Source organism: Lonchura striata, chromosome 13, assembly GCF_050655825.1.
Source record: "Lonchura striata isolate lonStrDom1 chromosome 13, ASM5065582v1, whole genome shotgun sequence".
NCBI classification, from domain to species: Eukaryota; Metazoa; Chordata; class Aves; order Passeriformes; family Estrildidae; genus Lonchura; species Lonchura striata.
Genome location: NC_140715.1, coordinates 2,134,738 through 2,160,805, shown reverse-complemented (window position 1 = coordinate 2,160,805; position 26,068 = coordinate 2,134,738). Strand labels below are relative to the sequence as shown.

The window sequence follows — 26,068 nt, the reverse complement described above, 5'->3', positions numbered from 1 at the left end:
GCAAAAATAGAGGTGTCAAAGATAGACTTAGATTGGCACCATAAGGGGGAGTTGTTCCTGGCTCGATGGGCTCATGATGCCTCAGGTCATCAGGGCAGAGATGCCACCTACAAGTGGGCACGAGACCGAGGGGTGGATCTAACCATGGACAGTGTTTCCCAGGTTATCCATGACTGTGAGACGTGTGCTGCCATCAAACAGGCCAAGAGAGTGAAGCCCCTATGGTATGGTGGGCGGTGGTCCAAGTACAAGTATGGGGAGGCCTGGCAGATTGACTACATCACACTGCCCCAGACACGCCAAGGCAAGCGCTACGTGTTGACCATGGTGGAAGCCACCACTGGATGGCTGGAGACTTTCCCTGTACCTCATGCCACTGCCCGGAACACCATCTTAGGCTTGGAAAAGCAAGTCCTGTGGAGACACGGCACCCCTGAGAGAATTGAGTCTGACAACGGCACCCATTTCAAGAACAGCCTTATCAACACCTGGGCCAGAGAACATGGTATCGAATGGATATATCATATTCCCTATCATGCTCCAGCTGCCGGCAAAGTTGAACGGTGCAACGGACTCCTTAAGACTACCCTGAAGGCACTTGGTGGGGGAACATTTAGAAACTGGGAAATTAACCTGGCAAAAGCAACCTGGATGGTCAACACCCGGGGGTCTGTCAATCGAGCTGGCCCTGCTCAGTCAGAACCCTTACACGCAGTAGATGGAGATAAGGTCCCTGTAGTACATATGAAAGGTATTTTAGGGAAAACTGTTTGGATTAATCCCACCTCAGGCAAAGACCAACCCATTCGTGGGATTGTCTTTGCTCAAGGACCTGGTTACACTTGGTGGGTAATGCAAGAAGATGGGGAGACCTGCTGTGTACCACAGGGAAACTTGGTCTTAAGAGAGAACTGGGTATAAGATTTCATGGTGTGCAGATGGAAATAGAATAAGGGGTGGATAATGTCCTGGGTTGTAAGATAAGCTTGTATTCCATTTGCCATCTGTTGAAGGAAAAACCGGTTGGACAGGTTTTTGTTATCTCTCTCAGAGACAATGGTTTTGCCCTGTAGAGGCAATGGTTTGTTTATACACCATTGACTGATTCAATGAAGGGCTGGTAAATGTAACACCGTGAGGGGTCCCACCCAGAGGGGGGAAGCCAAGCACTCTATTGTTGTTTAAAGGGGTAGCTTTTTGGGGAGAGGAGGCAGCTCTCTGGGCGGGACTCTGAGAGAAGCAGCTCTCTCTCTCTTCGCGGGATTCCCAGAGAAGCAGCTCTCTCTCTCGCTCTCTCTTCGGCGGCACTCGCAGCGAAGCAGCCGGCGCGCGCTGAGCCGACGGCGGCGGAGCTCAGAGGCAACCCCGGCACAGAGGAAGACCGGCCCCACTGCCACCAGATCTTCAGAGGAAAACTATACCCTTCTAAAGATCACCACTGCAGCTGCAACTCATCAACTATTGCAAGGGAAGCAATTGTCCCAGCAGAACTGATACTGGCATCCCTCAGGTTCTGGACTTTTTCTTTCACTGGTTTTGTTTGTACCGATTGCATTTGCCTTTTTTTTAAATTGTTGTCTAGTTTTCTCCTAGTAAAGAATTGTTACTCCCACTCCCATATCTTTGCCTGAGAGCCTTTTAATTTAAAGATCCTGGTAATTCAGAGGGAGGGGGGTTTGCCGTTCTCCATTGCACAGGAGGCTTTGCCCTCTTTTACAGACTCCTGTCTTGTCGAACCAAGACAATACCTTGGGCACATAATAGGAGAGGGATATAAGAAGCTGAGCCCTGAGAGAATGCCAGGTATTTTATCTCTCCCAGCTCCAAAAACAAAAAGGGATGTAAGGAAGCTCCTGGGCCTGTTCAGATATTGCAAGCTATGGTTAAACCAATACACGCAGAGTATAAAATTTTTATATGATAAATTGGTAGCTCCAGATTCCATAATTTGGACAGCAGAAGATGAACAACAACTGGAAAGCCTAAAAGACAAGTTATCTTCTGCCCTGGTCCTAAGCTTACCAGACCTTAGGAAGGGGTTTGATATTTTCATGAGTGCCTAAGGGGGCATAGCTTATGGTGTACTAACTCAAGAGTGGAGAGGCTGCAGAAAACCCGTGGCTTATATTTCCAAATTGTTGGATCCAGTGGCTAGAGGCTGGCCAGTTCATGTACAAGCAGTAGTAGCTACTGCTATCCTGATAGAGGAGACTCAAAAATTGACATTACAAGGAAAAATCAAAGTACATACTCCACATTACCTCAAAACAATTTTGAGCCAAAGAGCTCAACAATGGGTAACCGATGCCAGAATATTAAAATATGAAATAATATTAATGAACACAGATGATTTAGAATTGATCACATCAAATGCCCTCATTCCAGCACAATTTCTTATGGGAGAGCCTATAGAAAGTTTAGAACATGATTGCCTTGAATTAATTAACCTCCAAACAAAAGTAAGAGAGGATTTAGAAGATTAGCCTCTAGCAACTGGAAAAATCTTGTTTATAGATGGTTCTTCAAGGGTAGTAGATGGAAAAAGAGCTTCAGGTTATGCCATCAGAGATGGGGAAACTTTACAAAATAATGAAAAAGGGAAATTACCTCCAAACTGGTCAGCCCAAATTTGTGAAATATATGCCCTAAAAAGAGGATTAGACTTGTTGGAAGGAGACTGGGGAACCATCTATACAGACTCGCAATATGCATTTGGGATAGTCCACACATTTGGGAAAATATGGGAGGAGTGTGGATATCTAAGCTCAAAAGGAAAAGGTCTAGCTCATGAGAATTTGGTCATGTCCGTACTAGAATCTCTACAGAAACCAAAAGAAATAGCTGTGGTCCATATAAAAGGGCACCAAAAAGGGGACAACCTTGAAGCCAGAGGAAACCGACTGGCTGATCAGACTTCAAGGGAAGCAGTTCTAGAATCAGGGGATCCAGTCAAAGTTTTCAAAGTAGAAACCACACATGAAGGAGAAGGAAATGAGGAACCCATATTTCACGAAAAGCAATTAGAAGCAATAAAAGATTTAAAGTTACATCAAGGGGAACAGGGGAATGGTTAACACCAGATGGAGGGGTGTTTTTAAACAAAGCACTCACCCGGATAGTGCTAACAGAACTACATAAATTAACCCACTGGGAAGTTGAAGGACTATGTGATCATTTCCTAAGAAATAACCTATTCATAGGTGTATATGACCTAGCAAAAGCAATTACAAAAGGGGGTTTAATTTGCCAAAAAGTAAACCAGAAGATTATGAGAAAGATTGTACCTGGAGGGATGGAACTGGCTCTAAGACCTTTCCAGAGCATACAGATAGATTTCATTGCGATGCCCCCAGTGCAGGGATACAAACATCTACTGGTTATGGTGGATCATCTCACCCATTGTGTGGAAGCCTTCCCGACCAAAAAGGAAACAGCCCAGGTCATGGCAAAAGTAATTTTAGAGAACATTATCCCCAGATACGGAATGGTAAACACTATAGACTCAGACCGAGGTCCACATTTTGTTGCCCAGACACTGCAGAATGTAATTAAAGCCTTAGGAATAAAATGGAGATTGCACACTCTGTGGCACCTCCAGAGTTCTGGGAAAGTGGAGTAGATGAACAAAACTCTCAAAAATGTATTGGCTAACTTAATTGAAGAAACAAAAATGAATTGGCTCAAGTTTGCCCCTAGCACTTTTGTGCATCAGAACAAGACCCCAGTCTGATACAGGAATTTCACCCTATGAGGTGATGTTCGGATTACCATTCTTGTTAACACCCTATAGCACAGGGATTATTTAGAAGGAGAAGAAGCTACCAGGAAGTATTTAGAGGTCATTGGAAGAACTCTGGAAGGACTTAGAAAAAGAGAATACCTCCCCCAAACCTCCCCTCTTGACATGAAAGTGCATAGCATTAGCCCAAGGGATTAGGTTTTTATAAAATCCTGGAATAGTTGAGACAGAGTGAAAATTTAACAGGGTAGAAATCCATTTGGATTTAGGTGAAATGTGCCACTTTGAGCTTAATAAATACACCAGACTAAATAAATTTAGTCTGGTAACTGCAGCACTAGCAAAACTACCCCAGCTAAGGAGAAAGAATGCAAATTTCCACACTAAAAGATAAGAGATAAGAAAGACTCCTCGGACCTTGAAACAGACAGGGCAGAGTGACCCAGGAGTTCTTTCTGTACTTTCTGACAAAAACTGAGTACAAGTGTAATTAGCTGTAAGTGTAATGTGAAATCAGCAGAATGACTATGCATTAACCTATTGTGAAATTCTATGCATATGGAAATTAGTAAGGGTAATAAAAAAAGATTGGGAGTTCTCAGAGGTATGGATGTCCATTGAAGGGCAAGGAGTCCCAACATGTGTCCACAACACTGTGAATAAACATACCCATTCCCTACAAATCTTTATTGGAATTGTGGGGTTTGATTTTTCATCCACATTTCCTAGTGGACAACTAATGCCCAAATTTGAAGGCCCCTTCCAGGGACTCCTTGTCACTAATTCTGCTGTGTGAACCAGAGAGAAGGGTTGGACACCATCACAAGGGTCTAAGGACCAGTCTCACCCCCTGATATTGGACCAGATTCAACGTCAGTTTCATCTCCTGATATTGGCTCAGGTTCAGCATCAGTCTCACCCCCTGGCACTGGACCAGATTCAACACCAGTCTCACCCCCTAATCCAGGACAGGATTCAATCACATCATGGGTTAATTCACCTGTGTATACCATTATAAAAGGACCAAAATACTTAAAGTTGACTCTCCAAAGGAAGAGCCTAAAAGACTGAGGAACTGATGAATAGGGGTTTTGTTTTAGAACTGTAAAATAAAGTGTTTTAAATCAGTTGTGTATGTTCAAAGAGGTTCTAGAAAAGGGTTACAAGTTGTTAATATGTGTTGTGTGATTCTAAGTGTTTTAAAAATACTCCTGATTCTAGTTAAGTCCCCCAACTAAACCTTGAGAGCCCCCAGGTCAGTCTTCTACAGAGCACTCCCCTAGGTGAGGATGAAATTGGTAGGAGAAGAGTAGATAGGTTTAGCCAGAGAAGGGCAGAAAAGACTCTACAGGACTCTGAACATCCTCAAGAAGCAAGGCCAGGTGGGCAGGCCGTGCAAGATGACACATACTGGACCCTTGGGTAAGATGGTAGTCGTGGCTATAAAGGCTAGTAAGATTCTGGGGAGCCCAGGAGAGCCGTGTAGCAAGTGCTACCAACCCCTTTATGAAGAGGAGGAAGTGAGCTCCTTACTAATTGTCCATACCAACTTGAAACCTAATTGCGTTAACCTCTCACAACTAATTTCTTGTCAAGAGGACGGAAAAGCATATTGGATGGCCCAGAATACTGCCAATTTTAGGCAGTGACTCCTGGGAGAGTGCCTGGTAGGAGAAGCCTGGTTGGGTTTTGAGTAGGATACCATCCAAGCAGGTCTGGTAGATTTGATTAAGAAAAAGAAATAGTAAAAACAACAAAAGAACAAAATGATTGGGAAATACCCCAGAGCAAAAATTTATTTATAAATCTAGTGGAAAGTATCAGCCATGAGCTGAATATAACCAATTGTTGGGTCTGCAGGAATACCCAGATGTCTGAAGTTTGTCCATGGGAAGGAATTAGCCTGGGACCATTAGAAATTCTAAGGTGAAATCTAGCATTCTCAAGGAGAGCGGGTAAGCAATGGAATCTAAAGACCAGAATAATAGAACAAGAATGTATTTCCAGGAGGGAAATAGGATACAGCACCCAGGTGGGAAGGATGGCTTGCAAAAGGTATTTAACAGTAAAAAAATTTGGTCACTCAATGGATCCCAAAAGATCCAAACAGGTTCTGGTCCGTAAAAAAGAAAGAAGAGTATAAGTGTATATAATCAGGCATACAGACTACACGAATGTGAATAAAAGAGGTTTCAAAATATTGGGAATGTCCAACCAAAATTAATAATACCTTTTGGGAAGCTCCCAAGCACCTATTCTAGATTTGTGGGACTACTGTGTACACTAAGCTACCAGGAGATTGGTCAGGGAACTGCACTATAGGAATTATAAAACCAGCCTTCTTCCTGTTACCCAAAGAATATAGATCGAGTTTGGGAGTCCCCATATATGATGATTTGAGAAAAACCAAAAGGAAAAAAGAAGTGCAATTGAAATTGGAGGAATACAAAACTGAAAAAGCAAAGTTTGGACTCCAAAGAAAACTATCAAGATTTATGGCCCAGTCACTTGGGCTCAAGATGGGTCCTGGGGCTATTGGACCCTGATACATATGCTGCACAAGATCATCAGGATTCAGGCAGTATTAGAGATGGTATCTGAACAGACCTCCTTAGCCCTCGATCATATTAATGCAAACTCACCCAAACCAGAACAGTAATTTATCAGATCAGATTGGCCATAGACTACCTACTTGCTGATGAGGGCAGTATCTACGACAAATTCAATTAATCAGAATGCTGCTTAGAAACGGATGATAGAAGCACAGTCATTAGAAACATCTCCAACGAAGTCAGAAAACTAGTGTATGTAGGTAACCGAGAATGGATTCCCTTACTTGATTCCAGTTGGTGGGATAATCTGTGGTCTTTTAAGGGAGATTGGTGGGAAAAGGCAGTCTTCCTCACTGTGTGCATCACTACCAGTTTGCTCTTCTTACCCTGTTTGCTTCCCTGTTTAATTAAAATAGTAACATCTGCTGTGCAGACCAACTTAGGGATTGACCTGAAGAAACCAGAAAGGTAATGAAGTTAAATAATCATGAACACAAGAATGCATGAGAAACTTATAACCAATACAAGAAATTAAGAAAAAGTATGTTCAAGAACCAGAGACTGCAAATTGATACGGGCTTTTCGTTCAAGCCCAATCAAACATAAAGAGGGAGGACTCTTATGAATAAGAAATTGATTATTTCTTAAAAGGTTAAAGAGTGTTATCTAATGGCCTATTGTTACCTTGTTGTTAATTAATTACCTGTTGTTCCCCTGTTAGAAATTTCTCTCTGTCAGGTTGGATTTCAACCTTGCTACTTCCTAGAAAATGGCACCTGGGCCGGTAAGGAGGAAGTGACATCAGAGGCCATATGCAAAGCTAAATCACACACTAAATCCAACACCCAAAAAGCCCTAAAACAACAAGCTGCCAAAAAATTGAAGAACCTGAATAACTACAAAGGATGAGGAATTAGTCCTAGTGTCCACTAGGACATTTTTAACCTCTCGCTCTAACCTACAGAGACATCAGCCAGAATAAGGACCCCAGACTACAGCCCAGACTTTGAATCCTGCCACTCCCATGAGGACAGAATCCCCAGCTCTGCCTGTGTGCAAAGTGGACAAAGCTGCATTCCTCCTCCTCCATGCCACTCCAGGAAGTAGCGGTGGCGTGCGCACAACCAGTCGAGCCTCCACCCAAGCTGGTCACTTTTTAATAAAGGCATTTTAAAGGAGTACGATCTCCTGCCCATTTTTGTCAGGGAAGAGCCTGGACTAAGATGGAAACAACATTCACCCACACAGAACAAGAAGTTTACCTTCACCTTAAAAAGTCTTTTCTTCAAGGAGAATTTGGTTTTCCAGAGGGGGAGTTGAAGTGTTTTGTACAGTGGTTATTTACGCATTTTCCTTACATTTCACAGAACATAATCCAAACTAATGATCTTTTGGAAGTAGTTTGAGAAAAAATAAAAACTGAGGGAGAACTCTGTAAAAAATTCTATCTTTTTTTTAATATGATGATGACATGTGTTTAGAATCTTGATGAACAGTTTAAAAAATAGTGAACCCCAACTGAAAACTGTCTTTACTCCGGCTTCCCAAGTTGACTCTCACTGCATGGCCATGGCCGCATGGTCGCATTCACATGTTCTGCCCTCTGGGCCTCAGGGCTTCCCCCATGGTTGCCACCATCCCAGTCCCAGGAGTAAGGATGGTGGGGACAGAGGACCAGCCCCTGATTGGCAAATTACGGCTGCACCAGTCTCTTACTATGAAATGGAAAGAAACCCCACATGTGCTTGCAGTGCTGGAAAGGACAGTAAGCAAAAGAATGGATGTATCTACCTCTGTTGCTATAGCACTGCGAGATGCAGTGTGGGTGATGAGAGTCATCTCCCCTCATACTGAACGGCTGCCCCCGCAGAAAACCCACAGCCACTCGGCATGGCCAGGGTGAGCCAGCCAATACTCCCGGCTGAGCCCGGGTCATAGCAGTACTTGACAGAGCAGAGGGCAGGCAGGTGAGCCTGCCCAACGGGTGGGCAGCTCTGCCAGGGCGATGGCTCAGAACCACAGCCCTGGCAGCGAAACAGCCTCCCCCTGTCCACCGCTGCCACTCTGGGAGCTTCGCGTCAGCAGCGTCCACAGGCACCAGCCCAGACAGACCCCCAGGAAGGAGAAGGGGCCCAGCCCTGGCGCTCCCGCCAGCGCTGGGAGCGGGACAAACCCCACACAGCAGCACACCAGCACCAGCAACATGTCCAGCATGACCCATACAAACTCAAACCCACTGGCCAAGGTAAAAAAGTTCTTGCCATGAACGTTCTGGGGACAGTGAAATGGTTCAATGTAAAAAACTGAAATGGTTTCATCAGCCGTCATGATAACAAAAAAGATGTGTTTGTTCATCAGAGTGTTATAAAAAAGAATTAATGCCAGGAAATACCTCCACAGTCTAGGAGATGGAGAAATTCTGGAATTTAATATAATACAAGGAATAAAAGGCCAACATGACAGGACCTGGTGGAGTTCCAGTGCGAGGTAGTAAAGATGCACTAAACTGCAAACCTGTGAAATATTACCCACATCACGGAGGTTCTCCTCACTCCTACCAAGGAGTAAAACCCCAGAACCAACAACCAAGTCCCAGCATCAGCCTAAAAGCTGAAAGAGCACAGAATACTGATGAGCTATCCTCCAGCCAAGATTCCACTTCCATAATAAAAGAACCTTCCATTCCAGTAAGTCCCACTTCTTCTAATACCTTCCCCAATTCCTGTAGCCTCCCTCCCACCTTCCCCTTTTCCTTTCCATTGTCCTATTACCCCTTTTTTATGTTCCCACAAATTCCTAACACCTTTTCCCCCTTTCCTCCACTAATCCCTTGTTGCTTCTCTTTGGACCACCACTTTGCTCTTGGGGGTTTCTCGCCGCTGTCCCCCGCCCCTCCCCGGCCCCCCGGGACCCTCCGGCTAGCTGACCCCTTTGGGGCCGGGGTTTTCCGCGGTCCTGCTGCTCTGGGCTTACCAGGCAGCATCTGGGTCAGCATGGTCCGAGCTGCGGCGTTGCCTCAGTTGCCGCTAGGATTCGAGATAAAGAGACCAAGAGAGACCAATGGTATGCTTGTCCAGAGAGGTTGTATTGTGTGAACCGTTGCAGGGACCATTCATGGATTTTGTGGATTGAGTGCGAGCCTCTGTGGAAAAAAGGGTGCAAAATCCAGAGCTCCAAGACCAACTTACATTAGAACTTGTCACCACAAATGCAAATGAAGTCTGTCAGCGAATCATCCTGGCTCTTCCATCATCGCTTCCCCCCACACTCGATCAGCTCATTGAGGAGTGCACCAGGAAAGCTTTCCTGATGACAGAGGACTCAGTGATAAAACCATGGGAAAGGGTGGTTGCTTCAGCAGCAGCAACCCCGAGGACTCCAGGGTTTGCAGGGCCTCCTCCTCAACAAGGGGGGAAAGTGGGAGGGGGGAGAATCATTTTCCTTTATACTGGCAGAGCAAATTGTATCTTTTTCAGAGTTAGTTCACTTTGTTGTATGATTTTATCTTTCTTTCAGACTAGTAGAATGTCAATTTCCACATTCCTGTTCATCGTTTGGTTCCAGGGAATGGCCATCTACCCTTCCACAGTGGATGCACGGATTGTTCCACAGCCCAAGAAAAATGTGTGGGTCACACTAGCCCAAGCCTTGCAACAAGATCATATGTGTTTGTCCACTGCCTCAGCAGAAAATCCGATGTCCACATGTTTAATAGGGGTTCCAAGTAAGGAGGATGAGTTCCCAATTGATCTGGTCCATTTGCAAAAGCAGGTGAACGAAAATAAAATACCGAAAGGTGCAGGACAAGTTAAAGCACCAGTGCGAAACCCCCTCATTTTGTGGCAAGGGTGGGTTTCACATTTGCCCTCTGCTGAGGGGGAGCCCCAGGAATTAGAAGTCCTAGGCTCTGCAAAAGCTGAATTTTGCATTTAATTTGATTTTTCCCCAACCAAAGAAGTAAAATTATATGAGCATGTCAAACAGTACAAGGTAGAATTCAGAGCAGGTCAATGGTGCACAGCTGTCTACAAGCTGAAATTTGCATCCACCACTGATTTCCGTCCACGCAAGCTGGACAAGGGAATGTTTCTTATCTGTGGGGACAGAGCATACCCAGGAATCCCCTCTCGTCTTATTGGAGGTCCATGCACTTTTGGGCATCTGACCCTTGCTTCCCCCAACATGACCCAAATTCCAATTGGGCAAGCAAAAAGTGGGAAAAAAATTACTAAGCGGAGTGCAAGTCAATTTGATGAACATTATGATGTGGAAATTTATCATTGGGCAAAATCCAAAAGAGTTGCCGTCTCTGTGTTTTTTACCATGGGTTGCGGCAGCCAAAGCATTGAGTGAATTAGGCAATCTAGAATGCTGGGTGACAAAGCAGGCAAATTTAACATTAGCAGCCCTGAGTGACCTCCTAGAAGACGAGGAAATAACCAGAAAGGCTACCCTCCAGAATAGGGCAGCTATTGATTTCCTGCTGTTGGCACATGGTCATGGATGTAAAGAATTTGATGGGTTGTGTTGTTTTGATCTGTCATCTAAAGGTCAGAGTGTCCACTCGTCCATTCAGGAAATGAGAAGCCTCATTGGGAGTGTGAAGCAAGAAAATAAGGATTGGTTTAAAAATCTGTTCAAAGACTGGGACCTTTCTGGGTGGGCAGTGTCTCTTTTAAAAGACATCTTTTACTTTCTAGTTGCATTGTTTTTAGTTCTGTTAGCATTTGGGATTCTGAAGCGAATCATCTCCAAGGTCATCACCTCGAAGCCGAAGGCTTCCGCACCGGTTTTCATCGCTGCTGCTGCCACGGAAAGCGATTGGTGGGAAGATGACAAGCAGGAGGACACTGCAGTTTAAGAGCCACAGTTTACCTTTTCCCAAGGCACTGTTCTTCTTAATAAGTAAAGAAGATGGAATTGTTGTTATCATGCTGGCATGGTAGCGTGGAGGAAGGTTTTACAAAGGCCTTGGGAATGGTAAACTGAGGAAAAGGACACATTCATGTATGCCCCATTGTTTTAGAAAGGCCTTGGGAATGGTAAACTGAGGTAAAAGATACATTTATGTATGCTCCACTGTCTCGGGAAAGTCCCGCTTCAGCATTCCTCTGTAGACCCCCTTCTCCCCACCCCTGAGCAGTTCCTATTGGACCTGGCCCCTGGGGTGGTTCTGATGTGCCTTAGCTGAACACTGTCTCTATTGTTTAAGACCTTATCTCTTAATTTTGTTGTATAAAACTGTCTCTGGGCAATAGCCCGGGGCCTTTGGTCCCTGCTACACTTCAGGCAATACAATCTATCTGGACAAGCATAACATTGGTCTCTCTTGGTCTCTTTATCTTGAATCCTAGCGGCGACTGAGGCAATGCTGCAGCTCGGACCGTGCTAACCCAGACACTGCCTGGTGAGCCCAGGGCAGCGGGACCGCGGAAAACCCTGGCCCCAAAGGGGTCAGCTAGCCGGAGGGTCCCGGGGGGGCCAGGGAGGGGTGGGGGACAGCGGCAAGGAACCCCCGAGAGCAAAGTGGCGGTCGAAAGAGAAGCAACATCCCTTTCCCCAGAGTTCCTTCGTAATACCTGAGGGACTGTGATTAAAAGGGAAAGAAAGCAAAGTTTCCCTAAAGTAACAATCTTTTTCTTAAAAGTTAATGATTTCTATTTGAAGTTTCCAACAGGCACATCACCATCTACACTATCTTGTACAGACTCTGTCACAGCCAACAGCACTGCCACAGGTGACAGAGAACCAGTCCCTACGGAAGGCTCCTCACTTGATTTCCTGATAAACCATACTAAAAAACCCCTACATCCCTCCTGCCAGCTCTAAGAAAATCTATTTAGACATTAGAGACTCAGAATTGTTTGCATTTTAAAAAATGTCTTATGAGTGCTTTTGATTGTTTTTGTTATTTTATGTTGTCTCAGTTGATCCTTTACAGAAGCTTTCTTAATAATATAAAAACAGGGAGTTGTGAGGACTCTGGGGGGCATTCCCTAAGTTAAGGAGACACAAGAAGCTTCCCTCAAAGCTGCTAAAACCCCATTGGCTCCTTCCCTTGTTCCTATGTCTGTTCCTATGTCCCTGAGCCACTCTCTCCCTATTCCCTGATTGGCCCTCATCTTTGTACTGCCCCGAGACAAAGTTCACCTCCCGACCCCTCAAGACAGGGTAGGGAGAGTTGAGACGTGGGTTCTGGGGGAACTCTGAATATCTCACCGCGCAGCTGAATTAATCATCTGTGGATATTATACAAAGGCCCTTTCTGCTTTTTTACCCTGGACTCTACTTGTAGCATTTCAGGCTACTACAATTGCCAGTGTTCACTGTGACTCAGTTGCACCCTGTGTCCATGCTCAGACAGCAATGGAACTGGAATTCAACAGGTTCCAAAGCAGCTGAAGGAAGGAACATTGGGCTGAGTTGTAGGGCATCACATGGGATAATGAGCAAGATAAATAAAATAACTGAGAAGTTAGTTACAGCCAGGCTTTTCCTTTAGTCTCACAATCATCTTTGCCCACAAATGTAAAAACATGTGAAATACTGAATTAGGGTGCAGAGGGTAAGCATACACACAGTCAAAGACAAATCTTACTTTTTTCCTAAATTAATTTATCATTAATAAAGCATCATTTCACCATAGTTGTCTTCCTGGAATACTGGGAGGCATCACAGGCTCATTACATTTTGGCTGACCTTGAGTGAGCAAAATTTCATCCAGCATTTCCTCTCCTCCTTGCAGCAGGTTTCTATCAAGGGGGTGTCTGCCCTCCACCTTGCTAGGTGAGCGTGAGCACTGGGGCTGAGAACTCATAAAATCTGAGGAATGTCTGCTGCTTTTGTCAATAAATTGCTTCTTTAAGTCCTGCTGAATTTTTCAGTGATCTCTTGTTCCTTCAGTGCCTGAAAAAATTTGAAGCTTTTAAACTTTTTCTTCAGTATTTTCTCCCTTCAGTTTTGCTTTGCAGCCTTCTCCTACACTGTGTTCAGTCTTGCTTTTTGATCTTTCAATTCTTTTTGTAACTGTATCTGATATACCTTCACTCATCCAAACCTTCCCAAAGGTCTTTTGGGAGGCTAAATTTGAAGGACTGCCAGGTAGAAACACATAACTTTCCAGTGAATACAGTCTTGACCAGCAGTAAAGCTGTAATAGCCCATATTTTCCAACCTGATTGCATATGTAATTAAATATTCATTCTCACTTTCTGTTTAATGATGGTGACTGCAAAGAATTCAAAGAGTTATTTTGGTTCTAATATCTTCTAATTTATTCCCTCGGGAGGTGGAAAGACTTGACCTATATGTTCTATCTTCATCACTATTTTGAGGTAGATAATATGCAGCTTCAGATGTACCACAGTTGTTCTCATGGTTTGACACTGGCGCAATGCCAACACCCCCATGAAAATGCACCTTCCCAAATGAATGCTGTGAGATGCGATCTGGAAGAGAGCAGAGCAGGCCCAAGCTTAATAACAAAGGGAAAAAAAACCCCAAACTTTATTAAACTACTACTATGATAAAAGGGAACAAAAACCCACACACTAAATCCAAAATGAAAACCTTTCAAAACATTCCTCCTCCCTCCACAATTCCAGCAATCCGCAGTGAGACACAACTCAGACCCTCAATCAGGTTCCCACCCTTCAGATAATCAATACTCAAGTCCATCAAGGGAGAGAAGAGTCTTTCCTGTGCCATAGACCCCCAAGAAACACAATTACCACTTCTGGTGTTTCCATGTCACACATGGCACAGCCCAGAGAAAAATCTGCCTGTGCGACACTCTCCATGTCAGTGCTCTCCACCACCATGCATAGACAGACTGCTCACAAGGGTTTCTTTTCAAGGATACTTTGCCAAGGACCAAAGAAAACCAACAGTTCAGTTTCTCATTTTTTGGGACCACAGTCGTCCCTCCCCATTTCCCCCTGGGGCTGAGGGTCCAAGAACAGAGATCTTCTTCTTATCTTCTTCTCTGAAGATGGGGGCGTCACCACAACCCTCCTCAACTTTTCTCTGTTCATTCCACTCCAGTCACTCTCAGCTGCTGAAGCAGGTCTCTTGGCTCACCACTGCATCCTCCTAAAATGCAACCTCTGTTGCAGGAGAATTTGGTTCAGTCTATGGCTATACAAGAAAAGTCCAGCCAAAAGCCACTCCACCATCTCCTCCCACCGAGAATTTCTCCTTCTAACAAAGTCCCAGTCTGTCTCTCTTCTTCTCTTTCAAAATGAGGAGGAGTAATATTTCACAAAGTTTACATCATCAAAGAAGGGGTTAAAAGTCTCAAATTCTCGGGGTGGCCAGGATCTCTGCCCAGACCTCCAGCTTCCACGACTGGGTACCTTCCCCCCACCCCCGGTTCCTCCTCCTCCTCTGCCGGTGTACTGCTGGCACCATTGCTGTCTCTTTCTCTCTCTCCAGAGAGACTCTGGAGGGGGGAACACAGACATCCCAGATTTCCTTCACCCTTCCATCCGCAGGGAGCCAGCCCAGTTCCAGTCTCTCCACCCTTTGGCCTACATCAGCCTGGGCCGCATGGCTTCCCCTCCCCCACCCAGCCACGGACTGGGCAGGGGAGAGGCTGCACTGCACTCTGACTGGAACCAAAGAGAGAAAGTTCCCCTGGGAGTTCTGGCTTTTAACCCCTCTGTGTTCTCAGAGGCATGCCCAGCCTCTCTCAGTGGCCACTCCAGGTGCCAATATCCAAACCTGACCACCCACTGGTTTGACCCTAACTTCCTGAGAAAATTCTTTTCCGTGTCAAACCATGCCAGTTGTGCATTAATACTTCCTTTTCATTTTTTCTGCCATTAATATAACTTTTGTACAGCCTAGTTAAGTGCTGTAGCCTGTATTTATTCTATCACTGATGGATTGTTGAGAAAACCACTACAGCAGACCAACATAGCATGTCTTTTCTATAGCATTAAAACTTAGTGCTGAATTCCAAAGTATTTGTATTTGTTTATTATGAGTTAAAGGCCTTTCCAGGTCCAGGAATACTGGGATTAACACATCTGATACAGCAACATTGCTATTGCACAAGGGCAGTTAACTTTGCTTACTTGAAAGTTGCTTTCTCTCCAACTTGCCTGTCAGTAAAGCAGCCCTCTCTTGGGTTACTACTCATATCACTCATCCAGCCCAAGCTGAAAGTCTGAACAAGCTAATCACAGACATGACCTTGCTTTCTTCACTGCACAAATGACAACAACAAAGCCTGCCATGTTTACAGAAACCAAGCTGGCATTTATTTCTGTGATAATATGTTGTAAAGTAAGAAACACTTCATCTAACCTCATGATACTATTCTGCTAGACTAGACTGGTTGTCTCTTCTATGCTTTTGTCTCTATGCCATCAGTTTTCAGCCAGGTAACAATCCCTTTAGCCTATTAAATCTTAACAGATGTAAAAAAACATATCCACTTCTTGGGGACCCAGCTGTACCAGAAGTTCAGGTGAGGGGGGTGAAGCAGCTGTCATCAGAAGCACACAGTCAGCAGGCCCTTGACTTTCTGAGACCCATGGATCATGCTCTCCTTTAGGTTCAGTTCTGTGGGAGCATGCATTTTGTACAAAACTCCTATTAAGATGGGATACTTAGGACTCTAGACATCAGTTTGCTTTTAACCGTTTAATCTTAATGTCCTAACCTTTTAATATATTTTCAGAGGGTAAAGACAGGTCCAAGATCTGTCACTTTCATAGTAAAAGACCTACTAAAAAGAAGACAGGAGTAGCCACTGTATATGGCAAATGCTGACAGAAACCCTTTGTGCTGGTGGCATAAGGATACAACACAAATATGCACACTAAGACTGTACCAGGCAGACTTCCTGGGGTTGCTGGAGTCAACAGGTTCCAAGGCAGCTGAAGGAAGGAACACTGGGCTGAGCAGTAGGGCATCACATGGGATGATGAACATTTTCTTAGGCATGATTAGGCAGCAAGCAGCTTAGACCTGCATTTTCCACTGATGTACTATGAACCCAATATTCATCCAGTATCTTGGTTCTAGAATCCAGTTGACAGCTCCTGAAAAGCAAGTCTGAAGGTTTTCACTCACACAGAACAGGAACAAATATTTCAAACTAGTAGAAGTTGAAGAATAACAAAGCCTAACACTGGTGCAGTGCAGCTCTGGCACATTAACAACCCCCAAAACAAGGAAAGCTACATACCCATCCATCCAGCTATCACTGAATTAACTCTTTAAAAAAAAAAAAAATCAGACCTACAGAAAATTTTGTCTCCCCAAGTAACCACCAACAGATCATCTTCAGGGCTCGCAAAACAAGGTAGAAGCAAACTGCAAAGCCAACAGGGTATGACTAACAACTAACTAAACACATCTCAGAGCAAAGCCTAAGCAAAGCAATGTGGAAATTCATCAGTTTAGAGAATGCCAGTAGCCAAAAGAAGTGGGCAATGGAAATTTTATCCTGTATTTACATCAAAGACTTTGGACTGTACAACTGGCTTGAGTGTATGGTATACTTTTGTGGGTGAAATATCAACAGAAACCGCCTCACAGTCTTAGACAAGGACTCTTAAATGTGCTGTGTCTTCCTCTTTGAAATTACTGTATCTCATTCTTCTCAGGAGAGCAGAATTCATCAGTAAAAAATACCACTTTGTCCCAAGTAATGCTGGGACATTTCTCAAAGTTAGTCATATTTGCAAACAGTTTGTGGATTTAGCTAGCATTACAAAAAATTTCACCCACGATACTGCAATATGTCACTAATACCTTACCACTAATTAATAAATATCCTGACATAGTTATGTACTTTCTTTTCTTAAATTTAGTCCATGCTGGTACAAGGTAAGTGCTGTGCATGTACAAAAACAGCAGGAACAGCACAGGATATTGCTGAGTTTGATACATCAATCTCTCGATAAAAATCAAAACACTTTAGAACCAGAATGACAATGACAAAAGCTACAGCATTTGTATTTTATATGGTAGCTCACCATAAAATTCTGGAGAAGTCACACTACTTAACCCACAGGCCAGCTGCAAACCATAGCCACAGCTCTGCTAAAGACATTTCTGTCCTTCATCCCTTCACCCCAAATTCCCCTCTCCTTTCTGCCCATGGGTATTCCTGCATCAAGGCTCTGCAAGGCACTGCCCAGTTACAATGGTCTGAGTGCACTGCAAAAGGATGGCCTTGGGCCCTGGTACAGCTGGAATATTATTTTCATGCACCTTCTTCTCTGTAATTGCCAACATGTCAGCTCAAAATTGCATGGCAGAATTTCAACTAATTTTTAGTTCTGTGGAAGAAGATTGTGGCTTTTTAAAAGTTCATTTGATATCACAACAGCCTAGAAAGATCAAATGTAATTAAAATCGTCTTGTGGTTAATAGAAGTTTAATCACCAGAAGCCAGTAAAGGAAGCTGCAAATAACACCTTCACTGCCATCAGAAAAACAACTCAGCTCCTCCTAGCACATAGAGCTGGCCCCGAGTTTGATAATGTCTGTACTTTTACAAGTTACTTATTATGGCTATATGCACATGAAGCTATCACCAGCTGCCCAGAAGCACAGGAAACAAACTATGTCTAACTTCTAACATTTATTTATGTATTTCCAGAGAATTCCTCATCAGGTATTTATGCTCAAAACGAAGTTTTCAACTTGCATAGAAATTACCATAAGTGATGCTGCTCCAGACAGGGGTTTGCAACCAGCCATCAAGAGACTTACATGTTACACAGGCATGACATATCTCTCTAGTTCCTCTTTAGTAATAAAGATTGAAAGATGTCTGCATGGGCCTCATTGTTTTCAAGATATGTAGAAACATTCCTAGTAAAGTAGCAGCTCAATAAAGACAGAAATAAAACATTTGTTATGTTTTTTCCATTTGTAAAAAGAAAGAAAAACAGGAGCAGTCATTGCACCATGTAAGCTTCAGTAGACAAAAAACAATCTCCATGTGCAGTACATGAACAAAGCATGTCAGACTGTACAACCCAACCATTATAAAATACAGGTTTAATTTCTCCCTCCACTCTCGATTTTATGTGAGCTTGTAGAGCATAAGTACTGCCTTGCGGTATCAGTTAATGACTCATTCAGAAAAGGGTATTTTCAGGAACAGCTCTCAGAATTACAGTGGCTTTTTCATGGTTGTAATACATAGAAATAGAGCACTTAAACTGCAGTGAGACACCCAGTGACAACATTTCTATCTCCAAGCTTTCTCCTCTCTCTTCTCTGTTACATGTGATAACCTTCCTTCAGAAATACTTTCTTTTTTCCTGGAATGAAACAGTTCTTAATTGATACTCCTCCTGTTTTTCTCATGGTCACTGAAAACTCAAATTTCTCTCTCTTCAGCGGGGTTCCAATGCCTTTCAATTTAATACAGCCTGCAAATTTCATTAATGTCCTGTATAACACATCTTTCCAATCAGCAATGAACTAGAATTAAGCCCTGAAATTGCTTCTGGCAGCTCTCCACCATGCCACCTTGTCTTCCCATGTTATTGGGCTCCCTTTGTGTCACGTCTTTCAGCCAGCTAGACACACCGCCATGGTCCTACTTTAGGCCAACTGTGACTTTTCATGGAAATCTGAATGAGGAAATATAAACTGAATTATTATAATAAATGTATCACATTAGATACATTATCTTAGTGCACTGAAGTATTTACAATAGTAATTGAGTAAAAGTAAATTGGTCAAGATAATTTATAGATAAAACCTTAAAATGCAGTGCAAGCCAGCCAAACTACTTCAACAGCAATTGCATAATCAGCTACACTAGACTAATTATCATTCAAAATAAAGAAATAGGAGGGAGACAAATGTTGTTAGTCTGTCACTATGTGGAGATTCAAGGTGGATGTGCAGAAACTGTTCTTCTGGTTCAAGCAGTGGGCATGGCAGCCAGTGCAGAGACTACAGAACAGGCTTTGGTGATGTAAAGTCCAGAGCAAGCAACCTCCCAATTCATTACTTGTACACAAACCCAGTATCTGGAGCCTCTCGTCTAGAAAAATCACTGGTTGACCCTGAGCACGCTATTTAATTTCTTCAGGGCTCATTTGCATCCCAGCTGTTTTGCATGTCACAGGTTGTGATGCTTAATGATGCAGCTGATCCTTGATGTGTGTGACATGCAGACTCTAAGTACATCAGGCAAATGAGGGATACACGCAGTGAGCAAAGCCAGCTCAGGCCTGGCCCAGCACAACCACATCAAACTGAGGTCTGACAATTCAGCTGTATTTGCACACCATGCACCAAGCACCATTTCTGCTAGAAACATGCAGCCACACATCTCTTACCTGAGCTGCACTGATGGCAGAGCACAGCCCAGAAGTGATGGCCAGCAGCACTGTGGCCCCAGAGAGCCCCAAGGAGCTCTCTTCTTTGAGAATGGGCTTCACCTATTCTCATGATGCTACAGTAGATTTCCAACAAATGCACCATTACCACAAGTGTTAAGAGACTTACAGCAGTTCCTTATTATGATCCACATTTCACAAGCAGCCTAAATTGTTTAACAGAAAATTTCCAAAACATGGGAATTCCAATAATATGATCTCAAATCATCAAAGCAGCAGTATTGTGATGCTCCAAGCTCAAAGACACTGCAAACTTACCTTTGTCCCACACAGAAACCCTTACTAACTCTGAACTCCTTCAAGTTCTGCATTGCCATATTGTGCAACAAGTGTTTAATAAATGTTATTTTGCAATTATCCCTGCTTATTTTGAGTACTTAAAAAAGCATGTTTTGTTCTAATGCAGTCTATTTTCACTTAGAGCTAGCACTTTAGGAAAGTGCTAGAAGTACAGAATAGCAACCATCAAACAATATCTAAAGATAAGTAATATCCCAGCTGTTAAAATATGATAACAAATACTTTTGCATCAATTTCCACCAATGCTTGACTTAGGTTTTTAAATACATCAGGATGCATCCTACACTGGTATAAGCAAAGTCTTAAAGCCATCAGAATTCAAAGAAGACCTGATATATAGCCAGCTGCTCATATTAATAATTTATGACCTGACTTGGATGTAATCCAGGCTTCTATCATTTACTACTGGCATATGCTTAATCAATTTTTCTAACATTTCTGCCGCATTTGTAAGAACACTAAAAGAGAATATTAAACACAAACCACTACATTTATTCTTACTTGATTTTGTTGTTTTATTTAAGAATTCTATTTGGATTAATACAAGGAAATCTAATGCCTTGCAGCTCTGAAATGTTTATGACTGGATGTAAGAAAACTTCTCTTTGAAGTGCAGTATTTGCATAGAGACAGCTCTAGCAGTGCCTGTTGGGCAGGCTTCACATTTTACCACCATAAGGTACCAGAGGTGATTATTAATAGTCCCTCAAAGACCCTTAGTTACTAGAACTTAATGAACAATTGCTTGCAAAAGAAGGTACACTAGATTGGGAAAGAAATAAAGAAAGAAGGGATTTGCTTTTGCTTTTGTACCTGCTACTACAGGAATAAATAACTGATGTAAAAATTACCTTTTGGAAATGTGTAACACAATTTATTCTGTTACTCTAAGAAAGATATATCTGTCCTGAAGCTCACATTGTTTATTCACTCTATGAGTGCTACAAGAAGCAATGGTTCAATAGAATGACATCTCATTATCCTCAATTTCAGCTCAACAGCCCAGCTCCTTCATTCAGAAGGTAATTTTCAGCATCAGAATTTTCTGAGATCAAGATTTCCTTACAGGCAAAACAGGCACATTATGTGTTTACCAAGTATAAAATAAATTAGTGGGAATTAAAGTTGGAACATGAAGAACATTATGTAAGCTGAAAGTCTGGCATTCTATTACTGAGAAAACCAGAAAATCTAGAAAGAAGACTAAGAGAAAAACAGGCAGTGAACAGCAAGCTAACAGGATACAAAGCATGTTTGAACACAAAGCTGTACAATACACAACTATACCTTTTTCATCAGACTGATGCCTTATCAGCCCTAAAAAGACAAGCCAAACAAGATTAAAATGATAAAATGATAAAAAATTGGTAAAATTACAAAAAGCAGTTACCACTTACTGAAGGTCCACCAGGTGCACTTAGGGCAGAATGCACACATGATACATGGCTTTGACACTTTTGTAAGTTTAGAATCCCCAATTAAAAGTACAGTTAATGAAGTAATTCCCCTTCTTAGTTCAGCCCCTGCTGAAGCCTCCCCTTGCTTACTGCCCCACAGTGTTTGTATCTTAATACATGGGAAACTGAAATGGCCTTGGTTCACTGAAGAAGCAAGATTAGAACAGGATTCCAGGAATGTGTTTGTCTGACAGGATAGGAGAATTACTGCAGTTAACTAAGAAATTTTACAATAATAGTCTACAGAGCTATGCCTACATAAAAAATGCATAAAAAGCAAAAATCTTTTGGCATTAAGACTAGTTAAATAAGCCCATGATTACTGCCAAATGAAAAATTTCTAGCATTGCAATACCAGTATACATGTACTGCAGTGCAACAGATTTTCTCTTGTTTCTCCCCTTGCAATTCCGACAGCAACAAGAAAGCAGAAAAAATTTATAAATTTTGTCTTGACTTCACATGCACACACATATGCTCATACCTCGATTTCAGGCATGATAGATGAACAATATATTACCAATTCACATTACATGAAGAACAGTAAGACAGATAAATCTAAGTCTGATGTTTGGCACAAGAGACAGACAAACTAAAAGGAAAAGAAAAAAACCAGCTTTAGTTACAGAAAGGCTTCAAATGGACTGTGTTGAGAGCACACAGGTAGATAACCCCACCACAAAGGCAGGCATGTGCCTTCATGTATCCCCACTGGCCGGACTGCATGCAAAAGCATGCATGAATCCTGACTTACCTACAAGCTATCAACCTGTTTCCCTTATAGAAGAACAATATGATGATAAGAATATGATAGTTTATCCTCTCTCAGCTGCACCAGCTCGCAGGAACCCAGAACTACTTCTCCAATGTGCATTCACCGAGTTTTAAATCAAAACCTCTCCCTGCCCCCAAACTAGCTATAGCTACCAAAGAGTAGAGGAAAAAAAAGCTTTGTGAAACATAAAAGGAACTCTTCAAAACCCTTTTTAGAAGGAAAAACTGCTGAAATCCATTCAGAAGCCAGAAGCCTCTTCTCAAAAACAGTGACCATCAGAGGCAAGTGCACAGATAATTATTCAGTAATAAAGCCTCATCTCCAGATGGATGGTGACCACTTAACACAGCTCCCAGAATGCTGTTCATCAAACATATGGCTCCTCTGACCTCAATTACTATGGGTCTCATATAAGTTACTTCTAGAAACTATTCCAAAGTTTTGGTGGAGCTGTGAACAAAGGGTTGGAATAATGAAAGTTCAGATTTATATAATCCTTTGAATATCCAAAGTGACCTTACAAAGTCACGAAAATAATTTCAGAACATACCAAAATGTTCATGCAAAGGTTTGAGCATCTCTGCAACTCTTGCATCAACACAAGCATTTCTGCTATTTGTTTCAGGCAATAAAATGTGAAATAACTAGACAAAAATACTTGATATGCTTTGTGATGCAAGTAAACTTACTAGAATTTTTCTTCAGAAAAATTAGACCCACTATGGCCAGATCTTTTGTCTGGAGTATGAGCTTTTAAATAAATTAATACTAAAATACATAATGGATAATCTGTTGTTGAAACACAGTCATCTCTTTAAAAAACTTTTTTTTCTTCACTCGATTTACAAAACCAGAAGAGAACTCTGCATACACAAATATTTGTAAGCAAATGCTCACAGAACATTAAAAGTTTTACTAAACTTTAGATAAATTGCACAAATAGACTGAAAAACAGTTTGGCCATGTGACATAATACCAGTAACACTGCCATACCTGCAATTCAATTTCATTTTCCCAGGTCTCCTCTAGACACTGACCAGCACAGATTTTTTTGCCAAGTCCCTAGCACACTACAGCAAGACATGCAGGATCCAACACCTTAAAGGCAAACTAGAAAGTGTACCTTTTTTCATTAATCTCTGCAGTGCAGATTTCTGGCATATGAAATGGACTCAACTACCATGCCCTAAAAGCAGGAGTTCCAGCCCCTTTTACTACCTTTGTTTATGCATTCACAGGCACGCTCATTTAAAGGTCTTTCTGACCCTCTGGCACTTTTTGCATAGAAGACTTGACATTCAGTGCACAAAGTGGCTCAAACTTTTTGGCATCCGGGAACAAAATTTGCTTTTAATTCCCTACACCTTGCCCTTGTTATGTGTAGTAAATATAATTCACACCGTTCCTTGTATGAAATATGTAATATTGGATACTTGTTAGATTATGCCCGTTGTATTAGTTCCCCCCCGCCCTTGCAGGAGAGACTGGGTGTATATTGGAAACTGATTTACAAGTAAAAGGACGTGGCTTGGCCAGGAGATGGGCCATGGCTGGACTCCAGGTGCTGACCATGGGGACTCCAGGTGTTGATCATTGGGTGCTGATCATCGAATGGCCCGAGATGGATCTCATGGAAATCCTCAGACAGATACTTGTGAATTCATCCTCATCACTAAAAAAGAAAATCTTATTAACCTATGGACTCTGAATGGAAGAAAAGATTGATTGCTGAAATCTTGGCCTCAGATGGACCCGCTTGGGTCAGGATGGAGGTGTGTGGGCATAGTGGGCATAGGGGAAAACCTCTGCTGAGGCTGACTCCTTGTTGCACACCCAGGGCCGATTCCCAGGCTCGGCTCTGTCTTTTTCCGTGGCTGGCTAGATAGAATTTGACCGCTAATAAAATTATTTTTTCCTTATTTTTAATCTGGCTGAATAAATTCTTATTTATAACAATCTCAAGCTTCATTCCTCCAATTTTATTGCAGCAATATCACCACCTCTCTCACACTAGCCTTTGCACATACACTCCCACTTACTTGATGGTGTGAGGAGCAAGAACAATGAAGAAACACGTGGCTATTACATCTTTTCCTTAATGCCACACCCAGTAAACCCGAAGGGAGATTGCTGACAGCTTCCACATGCTCAGGAGACACAGTGGACAACCATGCTAGCCCCACCCAGTCCAACAGCCCCACTGGTCCACACTGCAGGCTGCCTCATACAAAAGCCAGGAGCCAGTTTTCACTATTCATCCAGCCCTAACCAGGCAAGCCTGGTGCTCTCTGCTATTTGCACATACCCCTTTCTTTTTTTCATTTTTTTTTTCAGGAATAGACAGTGGGCTAGATCTCTGAGAGTCAAAAAAAGACTAACTTAAACCAGAATGGCACTGATGTGAAATGGTGCAACTTCACTTTTGTAGGGTCCATGGGTTTGAATCAAAGCTTCAAAAATTATTCACCACAGCTACAGAAGAGAACAGAACACAATTCCTTAAAATACATGCCTCAACAAGCAGAGAGACAAGAGAACATTACTGCTTACAAATGCCACTGCTTACATATCCACAGAGAAACATCAGTCCTGCAAGTCAAAAAGAGATGTGACAAACACCACAGCCAGAAAGAATATTTGGAGAGAAAAATGAAAATGCATAAAAAATAAGACAACTAAGACCTCATGCTGCTGGGATGGTCTGAATGAAAAACGGGATGTAAAGATATTTCTGTGTATTCTAGTTAAATAGACACACTTTTATCCCTGCAACTACTGTTTCCGTATTTCCTTGTATTTTAATTTTTAATAGGAAAAAAATATTTTGAACATTAGAACTTCAAAGAAAACAGAAGGAACATAGGGCTGCATCCCTCACTATTTCCATGGGCATAGAGTATGACCATGTCGGTTATTGTATTAAATACCAGTAAAGTTACAGCAAAAAAAATTTAATGCCCAGATGACTTTCATTTTTTCACAGCTGGTATTTAAACAATTTTACTCTATCATTTCAAAACATCATTAAAAGACAATTTGGGTTGTCTTCCTGCTAATTTGAAACTTCAAAAAGAACATGACAGCAGCAGTGAAATAAAGATTTTGATACCAGTAAGAGTTTTGTCTTCATGGATGTATAATTTAAATTATCAGACTTTTGGAACATTTATTGACTATAAAATAGTCAGTCGGTAATAATAGTGTCCCTCAAGACATGTAAAAATTTGTTTTATTGCTTTTTTATTTTTGTCTTGTGTCATTTTCTGCAATATAATCATAGTTCAGTGACTTCACCTGCAAGGAACAACAACAAACCTTTTGCTGTGATGATATACAACAAATGAGTCTCAGTTCCTTAACCACTCTGTTACCTTATTGATGCCTCATTTGAATACATGGATGCCCAAAATTTTAAATGATATTTACAATTTCTTCACAAAAATTACATAAAGAATTGAAAGCATCATAGTCCCTGCACTTCCTCAAAAAGAAAGCAAAAATAATAAATTAGTATAAGAGAGCATGTTTGCAGACAAAGTTCTCTGTGTCCTCAGAGGAAAGAAGAGCACTGAAGAGATACATGTTTTTTTTTCTGTCACATGATGCTACACTGTGCACAAAAGCAACCATCCCAACTAGGGTAAAACCAAATGAGTCATTATGAAAGACTCACAAGATTGGATGAGATTGGGATTACAGAAGGGCATTATTATTCCCATTTAAGACTTGATTGTGGCTAACTGTCTTAGTTTGACAAGACAGGAGTCTGTGAAGAAGGGCAAAAGCCTCCTGTGCAATGGCGAAGGTAAACCCCCTCCCTCCAAATTACCAGGATTTTTAAATTAAAAGGCTCTCAGGCAAAGATA

The 26,068-nt window shown here is 42.2% G+C and overlaps 1 protein-coding gene across 1 annotated transcript in view; it reads right to left on the bottom strand.

The window, feature by feature from the left end:
• Positions 1–22,101, bottom strand: part of KCNIP1 (potassium voltage-gated channel interacting protein 1) — a 283,696-nt gene extending 261,595 nt beyond the window's left edge. The window contains exon 1 of the mRNA XM_085591070.1: positions 21,368–22,101. Within this exon, the coding sequence (XP_085447196.1) occupies positions 21,368–21,407 (40 nt within the window). The 5' untranslated portion in view covers positions 21,408–22,101. The remainder of the gene's footprint in view (positions 1–21,367) is intronic.
• Positions 22,102–26,068: the final 3,967 nt, after the last annotated feature.